We start from the raw sequence: 22,976 nt of genomic DNA, 5'->3' as shown, positions 1-22,976 counted from the left end.
TCCAATAAATATGTTCTTGTCAATGCCATTCTATACTGTGACTCTATACTTTGTCAATGCCATTCTATACTGTCACAGGGATATTGATACTGTATTGCGTGTTGGTAAGATTATTGTGTTGGTGGTGAAGTGATTAGCATTCATAGTTCTTGGATTCAGTTACAGATTTGGGATAATTTTGTGGAGTTAGCTTGTCCCCCCTGCGCTCTTGTGGGTTTTCAGCCAGTGTTCGGGCTTCCTCCCAACTTCCAAAAGCGTATTAGATTAGTTAATAACTTCTTCTAAGTTGTCAGTATGTGCTTTTTCCTATCCTATGAGGGACTGGGGCCCTGCCCTGTCCTAATTTGTCCCCTATGCTCCCAGGACAGACTGAGTTGAAATAAATAATCTTTCATGCAGATGACTGGCTAGCACCTGTAATATGTTATGAGTTTTGATTATTTTTTAATGTTACCAGTGCAGTACTTCGGTGAAGGAACCAGACAGTGCAAATATCACACTGCCATTGAGTTTGGAATGGTGTATGTGATTTATTGCAAAAGTCACTGTAATGTCATCAAACTACTTTTTTTGAAATTGTAAATCACCGATATATATGGGTTATTACAGGTATATGTATTTTGACCTTTTTTGTTAGCTTACATTTTTCCCCAAATTGTTGTTTATTGGATTGTTTAAAATAAACTTTTGTTAACCATGTAAGTGATATGTTAACATGCTTCTGGCTTTTACTTGCTATGCTTTAAAGAAAACTAATTCAAGCAGTTGTGGGTGATTTTGTTTGTCCAGTGTTAAGATATTCATTTATTGTTTGAATCATCTATACACAGAGACTCTCAAAGGGCGTTGTAGTTGTGCAGACAGAGTGGAACATGTTACTAATATCAAGGCAAACCCTGTAGGTGTTTCAAAAAGATGTATGTCAGTGAAATATGCGTGCTGAGAGTAGGAAATGAGACATCAGTTATAATTAATAATTAATAATAATTGCTTACACTTATATAGCGCTTTTCTGGACATTCCACTCAAAGCGCTTTACAGGTAATGGGGACTCCCCTCCACCACCACCAATGTGCAGCATCCACCTGGATAATGCGATGGCAGCCATAGTGCGCCAGAACGCTCACCACACATCAGCTATCAGCGGGGAGGAGAGCAGAGTGATGTAGCCAATTCATATAGGGGATTATTAGGAGGCCATGATTGGTAAGGGCCAATTGGAAATTTGGCCAGGACGCCGGGGTTACACCCCTACTCTTTTCGAGAAACGCCCAGGGATTTTTAATGACCACAGAGAGTCAGGACCTCTGTTTTACGTCTCATCCGAAGGACGGTGCCTGTTTTACAGTATAGTGTCCCCGCCACTATACTGGGGCATTAGGACCCACATTGACCGCAGGGTGAGCGCCCCCTGCTGGCCACTATCACCGGGGTTATCACCAGGGTTCTTGGGGTTGCGGGGCAGACAGTGATAGAATAGATTAAAATGGGAGGCTGAAGAAGTAATATGAATTTGGTTGTATTTTGAAATACAAGCATATATAAATAGCGATGAAGCATATATAAATGGCGATGGTTAATCTCCAAAATAAGGGATTTTAAGATAGAAAAAGATCTCTTCTGAGCAGCATCAGTGAATAAAACAGTTGGGGAAGACTAAAAAAAGAGGTCCTAGTAATGATCCTAGTAGTCACACAGTGCAACATAGCAAGGAGGAGGTAGGAAAAAATAGAGGGAAGCATCAGGGTTACAAGAGGAGTGAAGGAGGCATTGGAAGAAAATTGTCTAGAAGAGGTGGCCTCAAATGGGAAAGTGGGGTGCAGCAAACGGTAGACATTGTTTTCTTCTACCTCATTTCAACAGAACATGGTTTAGTGGGTTCTGTGTGTGGTGTGGGACAGACTGAGGGTGAATGGATTGAGCAGAACTGCAGATGAGGACAGAAAGTGCTGAAAGATGCCTTATGCAAATAGAGTTACATTTATAGAGGCAATTCAAACAGAAGAACTTATCGATAATGCTAAAAGGGAAAAAATGAGTTGGAGCTAGAAATAGCTTTAACAAGTTAGTGATGTCTGGATTTTTTAATTACTCACCTATTTAAAAATATATATGGAAGTACAGAATAAACCAGTTATTGTCCTCATTTAGTAATGCTAATTGAGGCAACATTTCCTGTTTTCATTCATGAATTTCCTGTTCATCATTAACTTGCAGTTCACCCCCCTTCTCCATAAAACTCTGGATGGACATGAGCAAAATGTTGGACTGGAGATTACATATCGAATGAATTCAGAGCAGGCAGTATGAAAAAGAGAACTTATTTATTTAATGATGTACTGCATACAAAGATTAAAACATTAAAAACACATTGTAACTCTTGACCATAGAACAATATATCACTGTCCTCTTTAAAGATAATGCAGTTTCCCAGTATGGTACTGTAGTGACATGTGATGTTTCTTAAAACAGATGTTGAGTTAAATTGTTCTTTTTGTTTCTTCAATTCTGCCCTAATTCAGATATTAAACTGTTCTGTCTTGGGTGTGATCTTCCTAAAAATATTTGTGACTTCACAAATGACTAGTGTTGTGTTATGCGTCAGTCGCATTTAGCCAAAAAGAAACTCTGTACTGACAATCACCAGACAACAAAAACCTATTATCTATCTTATTTTCCAGTTACTTTTCTGATTTTCTTTCCAAATACCTTTGGATTCCATGTGCTAAACCGAAATGTATGAATCTGAGATACAGCTCCATCTGCTTTATGGGATAATAACTAACAACAAGACTTTCATTAAAGGGTTGAAGGAGATTCTGTTAAATGGATAGAATTTAGCAGCTGTGCTCAGATGCCACAACATTTCATCTGGCTTGATATAATTTAATTTTAACTCTATAACTGGCATTATTAGAGTAGAGTGAACAAGAGCATAGTAATGTTCAGTGCATTAATGTGATTAATTCAGGGCATTAAAGTATTCCTCAATATTCGGTTAGGTGACTATTTTTTTTTCTCCCTTGTAGAGGGTGTTTTTGAAAGAGCAACTCTTCAGAGGCAGCAGTCTCTTCCACATCGGCGTGTCATTCCTTTGGTAGCACGGATGGCAGACCAGAACACATCTGGAACACCAGCAATGACAGAAAGAGAAGCTTCACGGTTGGACAAATTTAAACAGCTGCTAGCAGGCCCAAATACTGATCTTGGTATGTTTGCTTGGTTTTCTGGTATTTACGTAAGAAACATCTTATTATGTTCTGTGCTAATGTTATGATAACTGAAATTTGGTTCAATGAGCCGTAATTCAAAAATACTGTACAGGTAGTATGGTCTTGTCTGTTTTAATAATAATAATAATAATAATAACAACACTTGCAGTGAATCTCAATGTGCTTCACAGAACTTAACAACTATTATGAAGGAAGAAGGTACGAAATTAGTTTGTAGTACTGGAAATTGATAAGTTTGTTGGTAGAGAAGGTTTTCAGATCTCTTTTGAAGGTCTCAGTTGAAGCTGCTCAAAGGTAAACGGGACCTTTGCCTTTTAGAGCCTTAAAAAACAAAAGTAATATGGAGCCAATGGAGTTTTGCTACAATAGGGGTGATGTGATCTTACTTCCTTGCACTGCTGAGAACCCTTGCAGCACTGTTCTGAAGAAGTTGAAATTTAATTAACAAACTTGAGGGCAGATCACAAAGGAGAGCATAACAATAGTCCAGGCAAGATAAAATGATGGTATGAATTAATTTTTTAGCAAAATTGAGAAAAGACCTTAGCTGGGAGATATTATGATAGGAAAGGTTTCTGTGCAGGCCAAAGTGGAAGACAAGAATATATCAAACTATTAAATTTAAGATGACAAACACTTCTCACTTGAGTCTTTGGTGATCAGTTTTTATATATAAAGAGTTCTGCTGATCCTAATGGTAAGGTTATATGAACTGATTTATGGGACTTGGTTAAATAAGAGGATTTAAAGGAGATCTCCTTTAGATGATGTATTATAATTTGACCAGTTTTGGATGACTAAAATCATGGAATCAACATTGTTTCTTTTTTTTTCATAATTTATCTCTACATGGGGAATGTGGAATACATATTTGAATCCTTTAGAGAAGGAATTACATATGTGCATTCCAAAATGTTTTAAACTACTCCATTTTAAATTTTTAGTTCTTTATTGTTCCCAGGTTTCATGAAATCTCTCAATATTCAGTTTTGATTCCATGACATTAAATATTGTATGCAAATACTGCCACTAAGGACATTGTTAGAATTCAAATTTAAAAAGTTAGAATGTGTCAAAGCGACTCAGAATGTATACGTATGATTCTTTATCTGAATGATTGATTTATTTTAAATTAATAGGAAGTGGAAGAGCTAAATGTTTATTTTGGGACTTCTATTTAAATGACCAAGATAACCTCAGAGAATTCTGCTTGAGTGCTTATGGTAATGAGAGAGGTACAGTATGAAGTTATGGTTTGAATTACTATCAAAGTCAAGTTCCCTAAAAACCACAGAATAGTAAGCTCTGTGTAACTCATGCCTTAAGTTCTGTGTCTGCCTGTCTCCCTCTCTCCCTTGTGGTCTCTCTGATTTTTTTCTTGTTTTGTTCTCTATCTTTTATCTTACACTTTTGACACTTTTGACCTCTCTGCCTGTAATGATATATTTGATCAAATTAAAACAACTATATAGTTTGTGTTCAGTCCAGTGATTTTGAACTGATCGTAAGTATTGGGAAACATTCACTTTAAGTAAATTTCAGTGTGAGAGTTAGTAATTAGTTGCATATCCCTTTGAGGCAGTAAATGCACCCAGTGAACTCACCAACTCAGAGTGGCTGCAACAAAGGCTTGACAAAGCATCTCAAATGATTCGACACATAATTTTGTGAGTTCAGTGGGTTGCAGACTTTCTGCATTTATTACCTCAAAGGGACCTTTGATGCAAAACAACTTTGATAGTATTCAAATTTGTGGATTTCCTGGGAGCCGTGCCTTCATTGAGAGCTGTGATATTGTGGGTATTTCAAATTACGGATTCAGGATAAGTGATTGTGTTGGCCAGTTGAGCACAAACATCCCACAGGTATTTCTTTAAAGCAACAGATTCCTTTGTGATAAAAATTCTGTTGTTAAGTCTTTGACTGATGTGTTCTAATTTAAGATGAATCTTCAGGTAAAATATATTTTAGTCATGTATGTGAAAAGGGCTGTTGCATGCCCCTCATCACATATGAATGTATGCACATTAACTGTGTGAAAACACCTCTTAAATTGATAGTTTCACTTAAGATGGTTTTGCCAAACTGTTAATATGTATCTGAAAATGAATTACACTCATCCCTTGTTAAATGAGCCCTTTACTTCTGAATATTTGCTAAAATAAGTGATATTGTTCATATGCATACCTATTTTTGTTATAAAATTTAACTTCACCTGCTGTTATCAAGTGTGTAGACTGTTCTTCAATTTTATTTTTTGCTCCATTTGGCTGTTGTCGTCTTAACAGAAATTGTAAAGGTATAATACTATTTATGGTATAGAATAATATTTTGAATGCATAATTTGTAAAAATAGTATGGATTCACAAATTTTAACATTTTATATTGATTTCACCAGACGTCTTGATACTTTGTTAATTCTACAATTGTGAGTTTTATTCTGTCTTTGACTGTACAACTCACATAACATTTGATTAGTAAGGGTTTTTAATTTGTCATATTTATTATGTGTACTATAGAGATCTTGAAAATTGTATTTCTCCGCATAACTGCTTCGTAACACATTTAAACTTAAGAGATGGCATAGATTGCATAAAAAAGAAGTGTTGGTAAACTCTGCTTGTTGTAAAATATACTCAACACCTTATGGGGCCAGACAAATCAAATCCAAAAAGTACCTAAACTCATTTGGTTTATGTTAAGTTACGAGCACTTGGAAGAAGTCAGAGAATCGAGGGATGTGTACTTTTTTTCTATGTAAAAAGGACTTAATCCTAAAACTAAAATGGCCTGATGTCTATTCGGGTAACTATTTTTACATTAGATTCCCAGATTACTTACCTATTATACTATTGATACAAATGGGGAGTTACGGAAATGGACAAAAATATTGGTAACTGACCGTGCAGGTTAATCAATAAGTAAAATATCAGACTTGCCGAAAAGAGTCATAATTCAAGGACACTGGATTAAACAAATATTTATTAACAGTGACAATGCATGCAATACACACACCATAAACATACAACACACAGGTTACCCTTTGTACAAGTTTACAGCCAGGGCATTCCAGAGGCCTAACATTAACATCCTAACAACCCAGAAAACCCCCAGTGTTACCAAGTATTCAAACTCATAATGCCTATAAAAGCCAGAATGATCTTAAGTGGTCTTCTAAACTAAATAAAATACAACCTGCGGTTAAATCTCTCTGTAAACCCAGATGCCACCAGATGAATGGGAACCTATCTCCCTATTAAAAAAAAATGCACTCCCTTACCAGGAGAGGCCAATTTTAACCCAGGGATTCTTTACTCAGGAAATCAGAATTTCCTAAACAAACATGGAAAAGTAAGCTGTCTTGGCAAGGTTCAAATACATAACTCCAGTTGGCTCTTTATGAATGATCTGGATCTTGCCTGGCACACACTTTATGCTGTGTGTCCTCCTCTCTTCTCCTTTCTCATATTCTGTACTCCTCCCCTTTGTCTTTCTGTTTTTTATCATACACTTCTGACTCTATTTGTTTACCTAGAATTTAATTAACTAAGGTAAACCAGAAGATTCTTTTGATCAGTGTGTCTCACACCCAGCACAACTAACTCTAGGAGGTGGAAATGTTAACACAAACTAGGTGTTACCCATTGTATCTAAATTCTTAGAGTCACTATCGTAGTCACCTATATCTATAGTAGTCATCTGGTATCTATATACCAGTCCTATAAAATGACGTACAGACAGGTACAGGACCTGTAGGTATTGCTGTTCCAGTTGGATCTGGGAGAGCCTCAGCCTCAGTCTGTCCTTATTTCTCATGGCACCCTGCCAGCTGTGTCAATGCTTGATGAACCCTAATCACACTCATTTAATATATATTTAATAAATACTAACTGTTGTCAATGACGTGATGTGATGAGATTTGAGATTGTTCAAAGTTTTATGTAAAAGGTTTAACATACCTTTTAGATTTAAGGGGCATACAATATACTGTGCTTAACAGATATTGCACATATGAAAATTCTGCTATCTTGAGTTTTAACTTGCTTTAATTTTATGCTTTGTACTTTAAATACTTTTACAAAGAAACGAGCATAGAACTGCAGCAACCGCAGCTACTACAGTAAACATCTGTAAAAGCTGCAGCAGAGTATAAAAAGGAAAATATGTCCAATTACAGCGTAAACAAAGCATCCATACAGAAAGCAGCAAAAATTATTATGCAATAGAAATTAAATACAATGTCTCTTACTTCATGTGCTGGAGTAGAAATTCTTTACCTAACCTGAAATGGAGGTTGTTTCTCTGTAATCTATAGATAAGTCTATAATCTATATATAACTCTTGAAAAGAATAAGCACATGCGAAAGTGTAAGTGCCACAGGTTATGGAAATAGGAAAATGGAAACAGTGGAAATATTTCTATTTGTTTTTGTAGTGATAATACTTTGTAAGCCCAGGTATACTGATTCAGCCATTCAGAATACATGACAAAAAATATCTTTTTGGCAAGCTGGCTGTGCCATACTGTGGTATGATTTGATTTTGCCGAATTTAGGTTTTCACTGGCCAAAGAAGATCGAGTGAAACAGTAGCTTCAATTTATCTGTTGCACGACTTTTTAAATCAACTTAATATGGAATATTAATATGGAATCCTGTTACAAAAAGGACAGTTTGGTAGCTGAAAATGAAAATAACTGAAGTATAATAATGTTTCTCGATGTCATGAACAATATTAATTTATGAATATAAATATAATGTATTTATATATGTGGTAACAGTAACTGAAAATAAAATAAGGTACACAACAGTATTATGCCTTCTTCAACACTTTTCTTCAATTTCTTTTACTGAGTCGCTTGCTATGGAGTCAGTTGCTACCATGGAAAATGAAACGTTTGCTTGGTAATTATTAAAACTCTTGTAGAAAATGGAAAAGGCTACACTTTTTTAATTTAGCTCGTCAAGCACAGTGACGCATCGGTGGTTCAGTGGTAGAATTCCCACATGCTGTGCAGGACAGCCAGGTTCAATTCCTAGTCAATTCGCAAGTTGAATTTTCACCAATTACCCCTTGAGCATAATAAAGACTGTGTAATAATAAAATAAATATTATTTATACTTTATTTCTATTTTTATTATTTTATGTATCAGAGTGTGTTAAATATCAAAATAATATTGATAATAAATAACATGAATGTGGAATTGGCATATGTTTGAATACTGCCATAGGAGAAGTGAAGAAAAACAATTCTACTGCTCAATCGTACCTTGACCACCAGGGCAACGTTCTCTCTGAGCATCCGAGATGCTAAGGGAATTTAGTTATGTCCTTACACAGAAATTGTAATTGAGTTTTTAACCTTATTTACTTTTAAATGGTAATCATTAAACCCACTATGTATAACATATGTTTGGAGCATAATCTATTTTTGTTAGGAGCAGGTTAAAAATAGAGGATATTTAACCAGATACAATTTGATCTTGCTTTGTGAAACTTAAAATCTAGATTTATGTCAACATTTTAACAAAAGTTATGCAGTTACCTGAGTAATCTCGCTTCGTGAAACAGCCACGAGTGTTCTTTGAATCTTTACACTGTCATCTAAACAACACCCACTTGGAAATGATAAGATTCATTTATTGTTCATGGTTTTATAATAAATCACATATACATTTTTATTTATTCATGGCATAATTTGTCATACATATTTTAAATAACTTTATTAGACTATGTTCTATCCAACCAGTAAAAAAATAGAGAACAGGAACCTGAGAGGCCTAGCAGCCGCCCAGCTCATGGAAGCTTTTCACACTATTGTGTAAAACTATTGTGCATCACCATTTTTATTGGGGATGTACTGTATCGTATATTACACTTTGAAGAACATATTTTATTACAATTCATCAGATATCTACAATGCATTTTGTGGACTGAAATGGGTTTTAAAAGTCAGTAGATTGTCCTGCTCTGGGGCACAGTACACACGCTCTCAGCAAGTAGGTGGGAGGAGAACACAGTCACCTGGGGAAACTTGTGTGAAGAGTTTTCGGTTGTTTCTCTCTAGCTGGCCTAACGGTCATTTTGTTGACATTTAGTGTAATTTTCCATTACACCTCAAAAGTGGCATTGAAAATACAATAAATCACGTAAGATTTAAGATGAGTAATATTACGAAAGCAAATCTGTTAAGAAAGTTCACTTCTCCCTTGAATGGCTCTTTCCCACCCTTGAGGGACAGAACCCAATAAGACAAAATTGCCACTCTAGCACAAACCCTACATTTCTTGTTTACAACAGTTGCCAGACACATTGGTAGAGTTTGACTCACAATAGAATGTGTCAGCTTTTTTTGATAAGTGCAGCATTATGAATTTGTATATATCATACCGGATGTCAGCCAGTGCACACAAAACTGGCCTATCTACAAATGTGTACACAAAATGATTATTTTCATATCTCCTAAATAGTAATATGTATGTGTTACTATACATGTTAGAGATGAGCAATTCCAGTCTATATATATGGTATGTATTTTAATTATGAACTGTAGTTTGTACTGTTAAATATTTTTTTTTATTAGGCTAACCGCAATAACCTAAAAGTTTGAAAGATTTTACAATATGCCATAATATTGCTGCTGTTCTTAGGATCTATATTAATTCCTGTTATTTTATCCTTTTTGCTATTTTTGCACTTAAAAGTAAAATTGAATGCCATGCAGAATATGTCAGATTCCAAGATAATTTTAATGTAAGTGCTTTATTTGTTCTGTAAATCTGTAAATATGCTGAATTAAAATATTGATGCAGTATATACAAATGGATAAAAATGGGAGGAGGCCATTCAACTAACTTATTTGGTTGTCAGTAGTTATCCTATGATCATATCCAGTTGTCTCTTTGAAAGCGGTCCACTTATCAACTTTGACAACGTGACTCAGTCCAGACTCACGCAACCTTTTGTCTAAAAAGTGCATATTCACTTTGTAAATGTACTTCCCCATGATCGTTTTAGATGTAATTGTTCATTTTGAAGAAATCTGTATGGACTTTGGTTTAAGACTGTAAAGATTCCATACAGCATGTAGCTTCAACATGTTATTGGACAGAATTCAAGGAAACTCTTTCTGTTCTTGGAATGGGGAGGAAAAATCCCATAGCACTTATTCAACATATCCCACTTTAGTGACTCCCATAACTCAACCATCCAAGGGTGGCAACATGCAGTCTCACTAGCTGAAGTTAGTCCCTTCTGAGGTTATTACTGTTGCAGTGACAATATATTCTGATAAGCTTCATTAAGTAAAAAGAGGAATGGAGATTAGGAGACAACTGTTGATCATCAATTCTCATTGCTCACATTTATATTAAAAGACAAAAGCCTGGTGAAATGTAATTAGAAAAATCCAAAACCTGAGTGAAAAATGGAAAAAAAATACAACATATGTAAAATGAAGAAATAGTCTCTAGTGGTATTCATTAATTATATATAGCTAATAATGCATTCCATTTCTAATACATCACGTGTAAAGAGCTATAGCGAGGACAATTGTGCTATTATTTCTAACAATCTTTCCAGATCCTGGAATCTGGGCATGATCTGGGCCTTCTGAGTACTGAGATGGGAGACCCCTAAGGAAAACCCCGTTGCTACTGTTCATGCTAATGCAGTATTTGTAGGTTGTGGTCTTCCTTTTCTTAACCAGAATTTCAAAACCATTTCCACAAGGACACTGCTATAGATGGCACTGTTCTTCAGATAAGACATTAAGCCTTAAAATACCTAATCATTAAAGACACACGGCACTGTTAGTTCTCTTAGGCATGATAATCCAGTGTCCTGGTTAAATTCTGCTCTGGTCTGCTTAAAGCTCTCTCTTAATTCAACTGAAGCTATTTCTCACTTTTGAGGGTGTTGCACTTATGTGATGGATAAAATGGTGCATTAGGTTCCTATGAAGGTGCTATATATATATATTATAAATCTGTGTTTCTGATGGTTTCTATATTCTGTAAACACTACATAGCTTGATCACAGAAAGTTAAGCCTTTAGTGAAGTAACACAACATTCATAAAAATTTCATTTTCTGATGTGGTCTACCATGGTTCAATGAAACCATGCTGAAATGCAAAATTACAGATACATCTCTAAATTTAAAAATATATAGGTTTGCAAATGAGAGGAACAAACTAACCCATCTTGTTTTTATGTAAGTCAGAATCTCATCCCTTTTCCTAAAGGATCCTGGTAAACCACCTTTTATAGTACAGCTTGCTACAGTAATGTTTCTATGCTCCACAACTGTATTTGTAAAAAAAGTACCTTCTTTTCTTAATCTGAGTAGTTCTGATTTCTGTGCTGAGTCTGTGGGTTGTGGTTTAGGTTGATTTTCACAATTCCCCTTAAGGATGAAGTTTTTTAAAGTAATATTTCTGAGCAGCCCTTGTTCTGCATGGGGAGGGATGATTTATGCATGCAGTCTGCTACATTGCTCATTTGTCAGACTTCTTCAACATGTGATACAGTCACTCACAGAACACCAATTGCAGGACTAATGCATCATTGCAGACTTGTAAGCACCTGCAAGCTCTTAGAAATGGCTCTTATGTTCAATGCTGAGGAAACCCTGGACAGCTCAAGTTCACCCATCCCTGAGGATGCTCAGTCAGTCCACTTGGGGAATAGTGGTCACAGTTGGCTAATGACATAGCCTGGGCTTAAACCATTGGTGTCTAGTATTGTAGCTCAGTAAGCTTCAGGTTAGAGTACACGTATGTGCTCTGGAAGCCACTTGGGAGCTCATATGTTAAGCTGTTTTGAGGGTATTATCTCATTCTGTATCTTGAATATCTCTTTGGCTATATTTAGTTAATTTTTCTTGTTGAAAGAGTATCATTCTTTATATTATTTGTGTTTGTGTATGTAAGGCTGTATAAAAATGTTAAATTCTACCAAACAGATCGCAAACAGATTATTTACTTTCATGTTGAACAAATATTCTGAGTGAGACTGCTTTATAAATATTTTACATCTAAAATGGAAATATTTTCTTTTTTGGTGCTTTTCCTTTTGATAAGAGTGTTATTGCCATGATTATCTGACTTTAAGGGCCTATAAATTACACTACAGTTTGCATAAACACAAATTTGAAAATTAGGTGATTTTCTGATTTCTAAGGTATAGTTGGAATACATTTTCATTGTATGTATGAGTTTAAGCTTACATTACAGTTAAAATAAATGTTATCTGAAATGAACTTTTTTTATTGTAGACAGATTGTGCTGTAGAGTTGCTTTAAATAATAAGCAATAAATATACTTCTCTTGTAAGGCAGCTAAGAACTGTGTATTTGATAGGAAATATGCTTCTGCTGTGAAATACAGAGCCATCAGGAACTATAAATTGGTATTCATTTTTAAATTGTCAGGTTACATTAAAGAAGTATTGCCATCAGCATCTGTGTAAATGCAGTTGTTGATGGTTTATTAAATATATAAACTGACTAGTCAGACATGGATTGCCAAAATAAAATATGAACTTAATTATGTATACATAATTAAACTATGGAAAGCAGGGATGGGAAAGATAAGTGAGCCATCAGAGTATGGATACATTCTCTTTTTGGTATGAAATAAGCAAAGCATAAATGCAGTGATTGAAAATCTATTTTCAGAGGGTTGAATGAAAGGTTATATGGAACCCAGAATTAAAAATGTTTTTAATCTAATAGTTAAAAAAGAACAGAATGCTCAAATGTAATACACTGCCATCTAGTGTTTTACTTTAAATTCTCACCTTGGTACTTAAAAGGTTTAGAAACATTCTTTTAGCACTGATGACTGAAGACCATTATAAAGGAAATTATAAGAGCACTGTGTTTTCTAGAATTGAGAAAATTTGCAAAACAAAATTTTACTTTTGTCACAGTTTATTTTTGCATGTTTTTATAATTATTTTCTTAATATATTACCCCTTTTCAAAATGTGTGTTTTGTAGTCCAAGTGGTAATCTTTTGGCTCTTTGAATTTGTGGAGTGGAGCAAATGATGTTAATGACAAGCAACACCTGACAATGAATAAAATACATTTGATTTCTTAAGGTGATGGATGATAACTTTTCATATTGGCTGCTTATAAAGTATATAGGTTACTTGCATACAATAACATATACTGTAGTTAACAATGTCATGATTGTTTGAAGTTCATTGTGAATTAAGGTTTACTAAATGACAAGCTCGGTCCTCATGATGTATGACATTGTACAGTAAGTCCTGTTTGTGTCTAGACGTTTTGCAGTATATATCAGTTTGTTGAGATACAGTGATATCCAGTTGAGATTTTCTAATGTATATGTCTGTAGTTGTCAGTTGTAGTTTTGACAGAATATCTTGGCTAAAGTGGGTTAATAGCACATTAGGGACTGTATTTCACACACAGTACTTCTCAATGTCAAAGCATGATGTTGCAATCTCATTTTTGTCAGCATATCAGATGCTGAAATACAGTTATTCAGTGAATACAAAGCTTTATTCATCTATCCCCACAATAACCTGTTTTAAAACCTTGTGTTTCTGCATTATTTCAAAATCATTTAATAGGTAGGACTTTAAATAGGGAGTTCTAGTTTTTGTCACTGGTGTTAAAATGAAATCTTAGCTACTAATGTTATGTTACAAATTTTAATGTGCAAAAAAGGGGAAAATAAACATTCCTTGTTTACTCTCTTAGGTGACGAAGGTTAGCTGCTGCTGTGGGTGTTTAGAGATGTTATTAATTATCTTTTGCTCCTGTTCAGCTGTACAATATGCATCAATATGTTCTCCAGACACATTCAGATTTCTATCATTGTTTTAAAGATCTCAGAACAGTGTTTTTCATCCACCAAAAACAGGATTCTCATACATTTTATAGCACAAATGATTTGTATATTTCAGTATGTGCTTGTTCCTACTAAATGTTTGAACAATAATTGGGTAACATTTTAATGATTACAAGGCAAATACGTTGGTTGTTTAAAGTGAAAATGAGATTCAGCAGTCGTCATAGTTTTTAATTTCACACTTTTGCAAAACTTCTAGAGTGTGTGTGAAGTAGGCTCACCAGTGATACTCCTTATGGTTACACTGTGATGTATTTTATTTCTTTTTTTTACAAACTGAACATTAGATCCTGTATTAATCTTATGATTTTATAGATGGTACTTTAGTGTTTTATATATTTATTCATTGAATTCATTGAATGTCCATCATTTTATTTTAGCCCTGTACTGTATATATGCATTTTAACATTGTATGCCATGAAATGATAACTTGCAAATGTGATTTTTACAAGTATTACTTAATCGACGTCCTTTAAGTTATCTCAGAGTAAAACAAATTGTAAAGCCAAATACAAAATACAGGTTTCAATTTTTTTTAAGAACACAAGATTTATGTGCTGCTGTGTAGTTTTAAGTAATATGTTGCTGCATACTTTGGCTCCAGTTTTTCAAGTTGTAAGTATTTTTAAGTATGTTTGTTTTCATGATATTATGCTGTGTTGACATTTGATGACTTACATATATATTTTACTGGATAATCTAGATTTTTTTTTAAATGCTGGTTTGCTTTGACCTTTCAAAACATTAATGTGATTCTGTAATTTAGTATAGGGCTTCATTTATTTTATTACATGATCAGTTTTACTTTGGGAAACCATCTGAGCAGTTTCAGCAGTTTCTATGTGGTTGCTATGGCAATTTCTTTCTGATTATGAAAATTGTTTCTGCCTGTTCTCCGTTTGGCTCTGTGGAATCACTACAGCTGGGGGAGCTGCAGGTCCACAAACTTCTAAAATGCAGATATTTATCTCTCTTCAAGAATACAGTTTAATCACTTGCTTACAGTCTAGTTTAGCATGTTTATATAATATATACATGCCTTGGAAATTCTAACTAGCTTTAACTAGCTTCAAGGCAGTTTAGATCAGTTTCATTTAGGTCAATATAATGAGTTTGCTTTTACAGGAATTTAAAAGGGAGAATTATGTTTATTTATTGGTAGGGGCTGGAATTTCTCTTGAACACGTGAACTTGGGGGGCTTCTACCTGTCGTTCAATTGTTATTCTCCAGGCATACCTGTAGGCAATCTAAACTTGATAATCAGCACGGGGACTGTGATTAATTATACATCTAGAAAACAATTATGATGGGTTTATTGGTGCAAATCAATAATTTGACATCTTTAAAAACACTAAAAGCATTTATTTGAGCACTTGAGTGCAACAGTATCAGCCCGTTCTGTATACCAGTGCATATAACATATTTTGCAAAGCCTGCAGTTTGCCATAGATTGACACTGAAATTACAAAAACACACACATTCAAAGACTGAGTTTGACACTGGTGAGCAGGAGTGCTTTACAGAAATATTTAAGGGAAAAGAAAGCCTGGAATGCTGGCATGACAGAGGCACTTGTCTGTTGTTAATCCCCTGGCAAAACTAAACCATCCCAAGATTCTTAACAAACATGGAATAAATGGTGGGACTATTCCTGCAGCAAGTCAAGTGAGGAAGCAGTGTTTACTGACTACTGCTGATTTGTACAAATACAAAATAAAAAAAAAAAAGATAATCATGTCTGACATTGTTCCTGTAGTTACTGGCAAATATACAGAGTTAAATGTAAAAGTTCACATTTTTGTACATTTAATGTTACATGGATAACCTAGAGCTGGTGAACTGATTGGCTTTTAGTTGGCATGAAGTGTCGTGAAATGGTTAAATAAGTTTGAAGTAAGGTGTAAAAGTGTCAAGACATACAATGACATTCTCCAAGGCTTGTTGCTAAGTTCAGTACATGTGACATGTAATGCCCTCAAAATAGCCCTTGTAAGTGATGTATGAGCTCATAATTTCCCGAGCAGATAAGCTTGTTGCAATGATGGAGGAAGTTCTTAAGCATTGTGCTTTTGGGGAAAATAACATTTAAAATAATATCCAAGATGTACACTCAAAGAGGGGCTGTACTCAACCCATAAAGCTGCTTCCATGTACAACATACAACAGTATAGGGTGCTTCGATTCTATGCAGAATGCCATTCCAAATACGTTACATCTACCCACACTTCCCAGGCTTTGTGAAAATGGACACTCTAAATACAGTGTACTAAATACAGTGGTGTCAGAGGAGCTAAAAACACTGTTAAATGAAACGTATTTCTCTACATGCAACACATAAAACAGTCTGACAATGGCTAATACAGAATATCCTTAGTTTAACAGACTTCAGATTTTATGGACAAAATCTGTTATTGGGTATACAATCTGTATATGGGTATAATGTCTGTAAAATCAGAAAAATGCAATAATTGGGAAATGCACAAATAATAAAAATACAGTTCTACATGGTTCAGTTCAAGATAGATCTGTGTTTAAGTTAGTGATTCTCGATCAATGTCCACAAGCACTTGTCGATCATAAATAATTGCTGAAAAGATACAAAAAGCCCACAGCACCAAACAGACAAAGATGTACAGTCGTTTTGCACAACATGCAAAATGTCGCCACTCTCCGGCGCCATGTTAATCAGGTAGATAATGCACAGGATTAAAATTCAAGCATATCAGTGATGTCCTATAGTAGTAGGTTAATTGCTCACAGTGGGTGTTTATGTTTCAAATGATTTTGTCACTTTTATACTGTATCTTTATATGAAATAAAGAGCAGGTGTATTTATGATAAAAAGGCACAGGAGCAATTTAATTCACTCTGCAGCTGTTAAAACAAATTAGTCAAATGATCTTGACACATATATAGAATATGTTTGTATATATTATAGTATTTAATATTTTTTGAGGGGCTGATAAACTGATAAAAGTCATTCATGACTTAAAAGACATTTGGCAGTAAGGGGCACTCCTTCCACCATTAGTCTGTTAAACCAAGGGTTTACTGTACAGTGGTTTCAGAGTCATGAAGTCCACAAAACGTTCAGTAAACGTGAGGAATTGTTTATGCTGTCTTCTAGTAATTAAATGACCAACTGAAATGGTTAAGGTATGGCAGTGGGGAGGATTGTTTACTAAGTGATTTAAGAAGAGATTGTCAACCTCTTGCTGGACAAGTGAGTGCTGGACAAGTGAGTATAGGTTAGTAAACTATTAATACATAATAAGGCCTGTTATTTGGATAGGGAAACAGTACTAATAGAATGTACAGTAATAATAGCATTTAAAAAAAATAAAATATGAAGCATTTTTTCATCTGCTTTGTGATTTCAAGGTATAGTATCAGACATACTGTAGTTTGTAATCTTTAAGTACATTTGTACTTCTAAAGATATCTGTCTTTCACAGTTGCTAAATAATGCTCATTCTCAAGTGAAAACCTCATTTGTTCCTGTAGCAAAATATTTTTTAAAATATGTCTTTTCTAAACATCAGATCTGTATTATCTCTATAGGCGTATTATCTGTATTCAGGTCTTCGGTTCTTTGTTTCAGTGGTTTCTTTTTATCAGTAATGTTTATTTTTGTTTTCATTCGTCACCTTCTTGCTCACTGGGGCACATCTTGAACATTTCCTGACATTAATTATTTCAAGGAATGATTTCAGGATTCTGTGCAGCATTAATATTACACTAGGAACAGAATAGAACTGTTGGTTCAGATTTTTTTTAATTTGGGATTTACAAGATCACTGTTTTAATCTGATAGAAATAGTTTATTTCTCCAAATTTCATGTACTTAGAAATTCTTTGGATTTTTCATTAAAGTTAGTTAATTAAATTTGCCTTGTGGCATGAAGTTCATTCTTTCTTGTGGTACATTTAACTCTTCATTTATATTTTTATAGCTACCTATCATATATGTGGCTAATAAATGTGTAGAAGAGAGTGGCACAGTCGCATAGTGGTCAGCATTGCTGCCTTGCAGCACTGGGGCCCTTGGTTCAATTCCTGGGATGCTATCTGTATGGTGTTTGCATGTTCTTACTGTGTTAATGTGGGGTATTCAGATCATTGCAAGTGCAGAGCTGTGTTTTAATTTATCAGTGATGCATACAAAAATACTAGGGAACAAGTAATAGGTTTATACCATGCTGAAAAGAGAAGAAGACGCCTGAAGAAGGGTCCACTGCCAAAATGTTGTTTTCTTTCTTCTCTTTTCAAGTTCAAGTTCAAGTTTATTGTCATTACACTCATATACATGGTATATGGTATAACGAAATGCTATTTAGCTGGCTCTCGGACATAAGTAGTACAAAGAGAAAAACAACACAACAACAACAACAACAATACAATTGTGTAGCAAAAGAAAGACAGAGACAACAGGCAGTGTGCAAAAAACAACAACAGAATTCCATTCTCTTTTCAGCATGGAATAAACCTATTACTTGTTCCTTTGCAGCCTACGCATGCTGATGCAGCTACTCACCTAAACTACAAAAATAGTACTTCATCGTAGGTGTAGAATCCCTTTAAAAACCTGATTTCATATTAGAATAAGTTGTCTTGATACATCACGGAGATTCGTCTTTCGGATGGGACATTAAACCGAGGTCCTGACTCTCCGTAGTCATTGAAGATCCCCAGGCATTTCTCAATAAGAATAGGGAGTTATCCCGGTGTCTGGGCCAAATTTCCCCCCTATGCCTTTTCCGTGGCCTCCAGAGTGCTCCAATGTAAGACTGGCTTTCACTTCCCCTGCGATGGACTGGTACCCTGTACAGGCCCTGCTTGGTAGGCTCCGGCTTCCCGCGGCACTGTATGGTATAAAGTGGTTTGGTAAGTGACATGACATCATTAAGATGACTTCAAACATCAAATGGAGAGACGCATTGTACAGTGTTCCAGCTGCATCTGTTAGCCTGGTGTTGTGCATCTTGTAGGGCCTCATGGAGACGGTCATTCAGAAGACTCGCAAATTGTACCATAAGAAATACTGTAGGTAAACTGCCTAATCTGTTTTTTCTGAAGGTGGTCATTTTAGCATGCATGGATATAAAGCAGTAGGACAGGATTTATTTTTGCTTCTTGATATGATTTAATTGACGTACTATTTCTGTGTATTGTTCCATAAGGTTAGACATACAGTACAGGAAAATGGAATAAGTCTTGTAGCAACAGTATGGGCACATTTATTCATGTTTTGTTTAGGGTAACTAAAAATAAATTTGATTAAAAGCTCCTTTTTACAATTCTTTTTGTTCCTATAGCTCCTTTTATTGAAATGCTTTGCCCTGGTAATGAACTGTGCAATCTTGTTTCAGATATTAAGTTAAAAATACAAGACAAAACAGCTGACTAACTTAATGCATCCTGGAGATGGGCAATATGATCATCTGTGTTATACATCTGTGCTCTTTTCATGACAGTATTAATATCTTGGGAAAGAGAATCATCATGCTATAGTTGAGACACTAGTCAGAACACATCTTTTAAAAGGGGATACATTTTATTTTTTGTTATGTTCTTAAATCCATATCTAGCTTATGTTAAGATCCCTGCAGTTTTGGAACCAAATGATTTGTAGTCTAATTGCCAGGAATTTAAAAATACTGTGCTTTGAATTATATTGTTTTTTATTTGTTTGCTCAAAAGAATTGCTGTATAATCTGTATTTGTAATTACCATCTGCTTCATATATTATTCCTCTTTTGTACTTGTATTGTATCCTAAGTACAAGAACAGCTTTTAATAAAGTAAAATGTTTCACTGGAAGTAAGAATGCTGAAAGAATTTTCAAAACAAATTTCTGTTCTTCACACATGGTGTCCTTACACAATGTTAAACTTGTAATGAATTTGCTCCAATGCATACTTGCCCTTTCTGTACTGTCCTCTTCATACCATCAAACCAACTTACTGTTGATGCCTGTGTCAGGTTTGGTGGAATGCTGAAAATAAATGTAGCTCATTTTTTTATTAACCCAGATTAACTCATAAATAATTGGAGATATATAAGGTTTTTCCACCTTGTAGTCCACCTGAAGTCAGAGGCTGAACAAGGCTGGACCTGATCAGTACTGGGATGGGAGACCTGTGAGGAAAACCATGTTGCTGTGCCTCTTGATGTGAATTTCTATGTGAATACTATTTCTCCGTACGTTGACACTGCTGTAGGAAGTGCTGTCCTTCAGATGAGATGTTAAACCGAGGTCCTGGCCATTTGGTCATTAAAGACCTTATGGCAGTTTTCAAAATAGTGTTGGTGTTGGTCTCTGACTGCGTTCCACTCCTGACTTTTGAGCTTATTAATTATTTAAATGATTATATTTACCTTTGCATTATGAATACAATGATTTATTAAGTTAATAGATAACCAACTAATAAGGAAAGTGTTTAAAATGTCATGTCATGAGGTCTGACTGTGTACTGAAACACACACCGAGTTAATATATATTCCACAATATATATCTCTACAATAATTACAGAAATAAAAATGAACTCATGTTGCATTATCATAATATTTGACATATGACATTACATCTTTAAACCACTTATGTCTTTATATTATTTTATATGGTGGAATTAATAGTACATTTTTTTAAATGTTTTAGTAAGACTAATACATATTTTGTTATAACTGTATGAATAAAAATGCACAAATACTTTATATCCTTAATTAAATTTTAGATCAATGCCTTTAGATTGGTTTGCAAATGTTTTTAAGTTGAGAAGCTAAGTATTTACTTTATTCATACACATTTCATGGACATACAATCAGTTTGAAAGTAAATGGCTAGACTGTAAAAGTATTGGTCAATGTGTGTTGATTCTAAAAAAAAATGCAAGGTCAAGTTTAATTGCTTTAGATCCACAGTCATATACTGTAGCATCTCCTTGTTGATCAATGTCAGAATCTGCCTGAAAGTTTGGCGAATCTTGCTCCAGTTATGGACATGAAGACTTTGTGTTGCTAAAGGTTCCTGGCAGCAGTCTTCAGTCACATTCTCATCACAAAAGCAACTGTATGCCCTTTTAAAGATGTGCTGCACATATCCTCAGTACCATAGTACACAGTAAAACCATGTTGAGCTTAACTCAGATATGCAGGAAGGACCTTTTTTGTGTAGTTCAAGCTGGTTAGTATTTGTAATGCTTGACGTCTGATGACAGGGTTTCTTGTTCAAATAACACAGAGAAAGGGAACAGGTTACACCCAGAACATATACTTAGGCATGATGAAATAAATATTAACCTTTGTAGTAAAATCTATGTAGATTGGAGCTGAATCTACAATGTTTGTAAGAATAAGAACGTATGCAATAAGAAGAGGCCAATTGGACCATCTTACTTCAATGAGATGTAAAACTGCAATACTAAATGTAGTTAAATGCATTTAGTATTGTGACAGGTGGCTTGCAAATCTTTTAAATAATTTAAAATCGATTTATTGCAAATCACATAGAAATGAAACTTGTAAGTTTAAACTACAAACATACACTTACACTATGTTTGAGCCTTATGTATATCTTCCATCACATACAGTAGCTCTTGTTGAAGGAAATAATTAGATATTTCAGTCTTTTTCAGTATCACTTTAAAGCACTGTGCTCATTAACCAGTGCATAAATTTACAGATTTTACAGAACTTGACAAAGCTTAAGTATGTGTTTGTGCAATGTTTGCAGTATCTCTTACTCTAATCAAGTACAGTTTCTTAGGTGCAAAGTCAATGATATTGAGCAGAGGTGATTTGCAATTAAAGCACATGCAGTGTTAGATTTTGATTAGCTTCCTACTGCATTGTGATATTTGGCTAATTATTTTAAATTTGGAAAGTGAAAAGATTTGTGATCGTTGATGGGTAATATGACTTACGTCTACTTTTTAGTAAATTGCTTTTGTGGTGTTTGGCACTCTGATTGCAGACTTTCCTAGTTCTTATGTCTTCTGTTTATTTTTATAGATTACATTTCTGTTAATGTGTACTCTCTCCACTCTATTGGGCAGTAGCCAGCAACTATTTTGTCACTTGGAGTACTAATTGTTAGTAGTAGAATATAGTATATTTGTCTACAATAGGTGGTTTGTGTGTTCTCCTCGGAGAAATACCCTATCTTTGCCATGTCAAGAGTATTCGTAAATGCCCCCCAGAATAAAAGTATATTAGTATAATGCTTAATGTATTAGAATTTTTTAAATAATAATATTTTTTAAATAATTTTGGGACAAATTGTAAGTTTTTTAATTGGCAGACTTACTGGTCTGCCAAGCTGTTTGTGTTTATGCACTGTGTACATAAAACTACAGCTGGAAATGTACTGACACCCCATATGTTTAATTTGAAACTACAAATTTGGCAAGTTTTAGATTTGATAACACATGCTGCTTGTATTTAAGCATATCTCATTAAAATGCTTTCATTTTTAAAGAGATGTATGTATAATTCTAAGGAGATTTGACAATTGTATTTGTGAATAGTGGTACTTCTAAGTAGAGATAAATAAGAGTAGGGCCTGTTTACATTCTTTCCATTGCTACCTTTGTGATGTACATAGTCCGTTACTTCTCTTGTTAAAATATGCATGCAGTTATTTGATAATCCTTTATCTTAGTTACAATAAACTTTGCATTTGAAAAGTTCTGAATTTTAAATAAAGTTAAATTGGGTTGAATTACTTCAATTTGGACATAATGCGTTGTATAGAATTCTCTGGATTTTTCTTCTTAACGGAAAAAACTCTTTAGACTGCAGTGTATAGAATCTTACAGGTGGTGTGTACTGAAACCATAGATATTCCCTTGTGCTACAAGTA

At 34.6% G+C, this 22,976-nt stretch overlaps 1 protein-coding gene across 5 annotated transcripts in view; it reads left to right on the top strand.

The window, feature by feature from the left end:
• tbc1d22a (TBC1 domain family, member 22a) overlaps window positions 1-22,976 on the top strand; it is a 218,954-nt gene that overhangs the window by 10,272 nt on the left and 185,706 nt on the right. For all 5 annotated transcript variants that reach the window (XM_015352687.2, XM_015352685.2, XM_006633433.3 and 2 more), the window contains exon 4: window positions 3,030-3,209. In XM_015352687.2, the coding sequence (XP_015208173.1) occupies window positions 3,030-3,209 (180 nt within the window). The remainder of the gene's footprint in view (window positions 1-3,029; window positions 3,210-22,976) is intronic.

Source organism: Lepisosteus oculatus, chromosome 7 (genome assembly GCF_040954835.1).
Source record: "Lepisosteus oculatus isolate fLepOcu1 chromosome 7, fLepOcu1.hap2, whole genome shotgun sequence".
Lineage (NCBI taxonomy): Eukaryota > Metazoa > Chordata > Actinopteri > Semionotiformes > Lepisosteidae > Lepisosteus > Lepisosteus oculatus.
This window is presented reverse-complemented; position numbering and strand designations above follow the sequence as displayed.